Genomic DNA, 6,576 nt, shown 5'->3' with positions numbered 1-6,576 from the left:
TTTCCCTACAAAAAACAGTAGTAATATTCATTTATTTTTATATCTTCTCAAAATTATAATAAAGCCAGCTAAATTTTTTATGCTAATAAGGACATGCTACTTACAGTAATACAGAATATGATAATTCAAATTCCTAGTTTCTAGGGAAACTTGCTATGCATTCTTGTTTGAAAAATCTCAGATTAAGTGATTTTGCTAAGTCTTTGAAAGAGAAAGGTAGAATGAAATCAGAAAATTGCGTAAGATGTAGTTGTGCTGTTTCATGCATTGTGATACATACATAGCAAAGTCTCCTTTAATAGCAGCAAGCTGACAGTGAATATTATCTGGCATTAAAACAAAAAGGCAAGCAACACAGCATGGAGGGCCTGACCRTGGGAGGGTCGCGTGCTTTGCATTTGGAAATTGAGAGCAAGCCACCAAAGGCTTGAGGACCATGTGGTGAGAGTCCAGTTTCTGGGAATGTGTGAAGAACCTTCATTAAGGAACAGCCATAAAAGGAATACAGTACAGAAGCCAAAATGGGAAGAAAAGACAGTAGTGTAGTCATTTGAGGATTATGAGAACTGTAGGAACTGTATGAATTGTAATAGTTCAGAATCCCAGGCCCTTTCCTGTGGAAACTATTTCCTGAATTTCTTTTTAAAGAACCCAGAAACACGAGTGTGCTTTCTTGGCCAAGGAGATGACGTATATTTTTTTATTAAGGAAATGATTGATTTTCATCAGGGAAATTCCCTTGGATAGAAAACAAAAATGTGGGAGTTGGTGATGGAGTTTGATTGAGGGTACAGTATTTGGAGAAATAAAGGCAGATAGTGTTTAGAATATAAGGTAGTAGCCTCATTCTGGAGAGGAAGTTGTTAGTAGGATTTGTGGAAGAGAGTTTTGGAGAAAGAACCAGCCAGTGTAGGAGTAGGAGAAAAGAAAGGAAAAAAATGGAGTATGAAGACTGAGCAGTGCTCAGTACCATCATACATTAACAGTTCTTGACATTAAGCTGAAGATATGTCTCCATCCAGGACTCTGAGTTGGGTCTTTGACTTCCATGAGACTAGTTCAACAGAAATTAAGTACGTGTGTGTGTGTGWGGGGGGGACTTAATCTGGAAAAAATGAGAACATTTAATTATCAATGTATTTGATGTCAGATTCAGGCTGATCAGCACACTCTTCTCTTTCACCTCTTTCTGGCAAAGGCACTTCAACATTGGCATTCATAAAACCTAATAAGATAGTAAAAGCCATGTGTTTGTTAAAAGTTCTAGGACAAAGGGCACAAAATAGCAATTATTTAGGAAACTTAGAAATGATGAAAATAATCCACAACAAAAAGTAGACATTTGTACTAATTTGCATTTTTTCAGTGAAGTCAATAAAACAAGTTTCTTGTTTATTTTTCAGCTATTTAAGTTTGATTATCATGCAGTTACAATATTAAAATATCTGGACAGCATATGCTGCAGGAAGGTTTTTCTTACTGAGATTTTTATACTGGAGCAATTTACACATGAGTACATAAGCATGTTTACTTAAGCTTCTAAAATAATTAAGTTTGGGAGTCAAAGTTGAGGTTAATGCTATCTTAGACTAGATACTGCAAATTCTGTTGCAGGACAGAGATGCAATTAGGATCAACTATCTGGTTGTATTTATTGGTGAGCTTCATTTTTCCCTATAAACGAAACACTGCTACCTCCTTTTGTTATTTACAGAATATAATAGTGTGTTATGCATGCTGAGTTAGGATGAATAAACTGTCCAGCTTGGCTTTGCTATGACTAAAGTTTTTTATGCCTAGTTAAGTATGTTCATATTTTCTCTTATGCGGCTGGGAAAATGTCAAAATACTTGTGTTTGTGCCATATCTCTGTGCTTTGCTATAGTAAACTCTGTCATGGYTCTTTCTACCCCTGCACCACAGCACTGAAATCATTGCAAATGCACAGGGTAAAATGGGCATATTTCATGGTACTATCTTTGCAGACCTCAGTCTCTAGTAATGCTTTGCCTTTGCCCTGTCAAGGCTTTGCTGAGTTTTCAGCAACTTCTTTTCCCCATATAATACCTATTTGTTCAGTTTACAGTTTTTGGAGGATGTTTTGTGTGATGAATATTAGATAGATATTGGAACAGATCATTAAAATATTCCCAATATTGCATCGGATATGCAGCAGTAGCTGAGAAGTAGTCTTTATGTCTCTAATGTTTAAGTATCAGCTAATGGAGCTTTGGGACTTGGAAAAAGATTTTTAACTGTTGTAAACAGTTGCAGCTCCAAAAGCATATGAGTGGTGTTGATTAAGTAAAAGTAGGAGGCTYGCTCAATTTTTTTATTGTTATGATCTTTATTAAATAGAAGTTCTATGATTCTATCTYATTGACTCAAGAACTCAAAGAATCACAGAGTGGGTAAGTTTGGAARGGACCTTTGGAGATCATCTAGTCCAACMCCCCTGCTCAGCTCACTTAGTTGGATTATTTAGCTTCTCCATGATTATTTTCAATACTTACATGTATAGTTCGGAGCTGGTTGGTTGCACAAGAGTTTATTTTTGGTTAAAATATCTGCCATGGAGGAGATAACAGCTGTACAGTAGCAAATCTACAAAATAAGTAGTTACTTCTACATCAGTTCATTTTTGTAGTATTTTGAATCATCCATTCTCAATATTGGAAGAAAGATAATCTAGGCAGTAACTTGATAGAGTATCAGAAATAGCACATACGATATTTTAAGAAATAGTAGGACAATCTGTATTAAATATCCTCTGTTTTGTGAATATATCACATCTCTATCTGGCACAAACTTAAGGCATTTCTTCTGTATTCCTGTTGGACTTGTATTTGATGTCAACATTGTTTATTGAATAGCATGGCTTTTTTCAGGAAGCCATAAAATGAATTAAGAATGGAAGGGGAAACTGCAATGGGAGCATTAAGATAAGCAATTTTCAGCAAGGTCAGAATTACACTGGAGAGTTCTAGGAACAAAGAAAACAATAACAGTTGTACATAGCATATGGTAAGGCTGAGCATTTTCATGCTGTTTAACAAATGTTTGTTTATATTCCATGGGTTTGTCCTCAAAAGCTCAAGATGGGATTTCCTTCTATTATTTATGTTGCACATTTGTATGGTAGACACCTCCCTTTGAAATCTCAGTTCTGGTATCCAAGAAAATCAGAAAATTTGGTATCCAAGAAAACTAGAAAATTCAAGAAAGTCTAGATCAGGTCAGATTAGACAGAATATGAGTATTTTTGAAATTGTAATTTTTAAGAAATAAAAGGTTAGGTGAAGGAAAAGAATGGAGGGGAAAGATCAAGCGCTCAGCTCCAGGAAGAACCACACTGGAAGAAATAGACAACTGTTCAGGCAGACTAGCAAAGGGAGCAAGAAATACTGTCTTACCCTTTCTCCTTTCTTATGGGAGATCAGAAAAGTTTCCTTTCAGCATTATCACCAGAGATATAGCAATAAGGAAACTGAAGCCATAGTATAGATCCATTTTTCTTTCCCTTTATCCTTAAAGCACTCAGTAGTGTCAGCCAAACCACCCTCAAATACTACCATCACTGTTCAAAGAGTCTAGGCTGTAGAATAAATGAAAGAAACATGATGAAAGCTCAATGCTGATATAAATGCTTATAAAACTATTACTTACCTGGGATTCTATAACTTTAAATCGCTTTTCTTGTTGTTTCAATCCACTAAAATATTTTGACAAACTATCCACCCTGTGTAAACAGAACAGACAGAGTGAGCAAAAGGGAAAATCTTTAAAGGAAACCCTAGAACATTAAAACTGCATAACTTCGTAGAATCATGACCCGCAGCTGCCAGTTTTGCTGAGGCATCGCAGAATCATGCACCCATTGCCTAGGAAATTGTTAAAAGCTTGCACAGGTAAGAGAGCCCCCATTCAGCTTGTAGTGAGGGCCACCTAGCCCCGGCTGCTGTGGATGTCAAGGACTGGAGAGAGGAGCCATAGATTCTGTTCTATGAATTAGAAATGTGAAAGCTTGTTTTGAAAGACTGTGCACAACGAAAACATCAAACAACACAGAAACATTTGTATTTCTTTATGTTAGAACTGAAATTCCTTATTGTAATAACTGTCTTCCACACCCATTGTGTCTCTGTATTTGAAGGCAGTTTTATCTTAAGAGGAAACAACTGAGACAGGTATTAAAACCTTCTTTAAAGAAGGCTTTATCATCTGGCTCCAATATTGACTTAGATGTTTCAGTTTTCCAGGCCCATTATCTACCCTGTCTTTCACTTAAAGAGTGAATAATAACTTAGCATTTTTGTTCTTCAGAATGCTACACCAGTTTAACTGACACCCCTATAGGGGAGATATTTTACAAAAGTAGTTAAATGACTCAATAAATTGACATAGGTCAAGACCACAATTTTAGAGCCAGTATCAGGAATTTCTTGTGAAAAGTTGTAGTCTTATGCCATTAAGTCAWAAGCAGTAGTTCTTCTGTATCTGTAACCTCAGGGTAATTCAGGAAGTCACAAACATTCATGCAAAAGATTAAGCCTCTCTCTGGTTTGGAAAGGATAGTTTAGTTGGATTTTGATCAATGTTTTGTTTCCAGGTATGTTATAATTTCTGTAAGAGATGGAAGTATGTGTGCCGCAGTAGAGCAAAAGAGCTGTTCCTCCACCATTTCTTCACAAATGTGATTTTCATTTGAGCTTGACTGCGGGTTTGGCTGGAGCTAACAGGTCTGTAATTGTGCATGCTTCAAGAATGCTGGCAACTCTTCCAGTATTKTAGTGACACTATCTTCTCATATTTTTCATGGGATGTATATTTCCTAACTGCATTCTAGTTAAACTCTTCCCATAAGCTTTACAAGCACCTAAATGTTTATGTCATTCAAACTAAAGACCTACAAGGTTCACTCACTGTCAGTCAAAAATGTTGAAAATTAACATACTTATTATACGTGACCTTCAGCCTTTCTTCATTGCTTTCTTTCCTCTGTTGTTCCAAGTTCACCAGAAAATTTTCCTTTTGCACCAGCTCCCATGTTATGATTTTTTGATCTACACTATCTGGAAGATCTCTTTCTGTAAGAAAAGAAAGATATTAAGAATCATATTTTTCTCCCTTTTCTCCTATTCTAGTTTGAATAATGGGAGGCAGCTATGCTAAAGAAAAAATAAATAGTTTTGCTTTGCCATAGCAGGGGTGCCAGGTTACGAAAATGTAGCGTAAAAAAAAATATATATTTTCTGCCATTTTTTTCCTGTAATGGAAGTCAAGAGACTTTTTTGCAGTTGGGTATGAGTCCTGAGTTTTCTGAAGAACTGCCTAGACCTATTTCAGTGATTTTAATTTAATTTAGTTTAAATTTATTTAGAAACTTACTGAAATTCTTATATATTGTAGACCCAGAATACCTTTATTAGACCAGTTATAAATAGGAAGTAAAAACTGTGAATAAATCCCTTCCCCTTAGGGTCTCGTCTTAGAAGGAAAACAGGGGGCCTAGCAACAACAGAGCTCAAGTTCACACAGGTATTTTAAATATAACATACTAATCTTGTACCTCCCTAAAGCATGGGAAAAGGACACACTTGCTGTGTGCTCCCAAACTTACTGATTTGACCAGACAGGTTCTTGTTTTCTTGAAAAAAATCCACTCCTATTATTATTATTGTGTGTGGTGGGTTTTTTTATTTGTTTCCTTTGTTTTTTGTTTTTGTTTTGTTTTGTTTTTTGAGATACATTCACTCATATTCAATCCTCCTAGGTATCAAGGCATGCTGCTGAAGTAAGTGTTCTCTCACTCTCTCTATAATGGGATATTCCACAGATCCTAGTAGATTCTTAAGACTTTGTACACGTTTTGGGGGGGTTTCCATGCTTAATAATTACTAAAATGCAGGAGCAAATGGAGATAACGATTATTCATTATTCATTACACATAGCCATTGTTATCTCTTGAGAAATCGAGCCACTTCACCCAGTTTTATGTCAACACTTTTGTCCTTATAACTCTGTTGTATAAAGAAATGCATTGTGGAAAACTCTGTATATAATACAGGCTGCATTACAAGCCTTAATTTTTCATGTGTAGTCTCCTGGCACTCTTTGTTAAAAATCACAAACTATGGCCATTGTCTTACTGAAATGCTGTTTTGCTCTTCTGTGTTGCCTACTGTGAGAGTATCAGGGTCTTCAGTTGCTTGATCTTTGTTAACAGCTCACCCAGATGTTCCTTTGTGTGTTCCACTTTTTTGAAGATTCTTCTGAGAGCCAGAGTTATGTGGCTAATAATGATAAATGGTGGTGCTAACGCAGGCCGTCCATGATATTCAACAATTAGGTTGTAGCGCTGAAGTTTCCAGAAGATGTCTGCATTTCCCTGAACTACTTGAAAAGTGTAACTGCAGTTAGAAAAGAAAAAGGTTTTCTATAATTGTTTTTATCTCAAGAAGCTAAACTTTATAACTAGAAAATACAGCCCTATGTTTACTTTAAATTAACAATGTTTACTTTAAATTAACACCACCTGCTGAACCTTGCTGTTCTTTTTTTTTTTTTTTTTTTTTT

General features: G+C 35.8%; 1 protein-coding gene across 1 annotated transcript in view; it reads right to left on the bottom strand.

Moving 5' to 3' along the window:
- Nucleotides 1–669: 669 nt before the first annotated feature.
- Nucleotides 670–6,576, bottom strand: part of TRPM5 (transient receptor potential cation channel subfamily M member 5) — a 57,403-nt gene continuing 51,496 nt past the window's right edge. Inside the window, exons 24-28 of the mRNA XM_085302154.1 lie at nucleotides 6,232–6,410; nucleotides 4,955–5,087; nucleotides 3,667–3,739; nucleotides 2,514–2,604; nucleotides 670–1,225 (exon numbers count right to left, since the gene is read on the bottom strand). Coding sequence (XP_085158280.1) covers nucleotides 1,125–1,225; nucleotides 2,514–2,604; nucleotides 3,667–3,739; nucleotides 4,955–5,087; nucleotides 6,232–6,410 — 577 coding nt within the window. The 3' untranslated portion in view covers nucleotides 670–1,124. The remainder of the gene's footprint in view (nucleotides 1,226–2,513; nucleotides 2,605–3,666; nucleotides 3,740–4,954; nucleotides 5,088–6,231; nucleotides 6,411–6,576) is intronic.

This window comes from Rhea americana, unplaced genomic scaffold, assembly GCF_003343005.1.
Source record: "Rhea americana isolate MKP2758 unplaced genomic scaffold, rheAme1 scaffold_187, whole genome shotgun sequence".
Taxonomy (NCBI): domain Eukaryota; kingdom Metazoa; phylum Chordata; class Aves; order Rheiformes; family Rheidae; genus Rhea; species Rhea americana.
The sequence above is the reverse complement of the archived record's forward strand: the minus strand, read 5'-3'. Positions and strand labels throughout refer to the sequence as shown.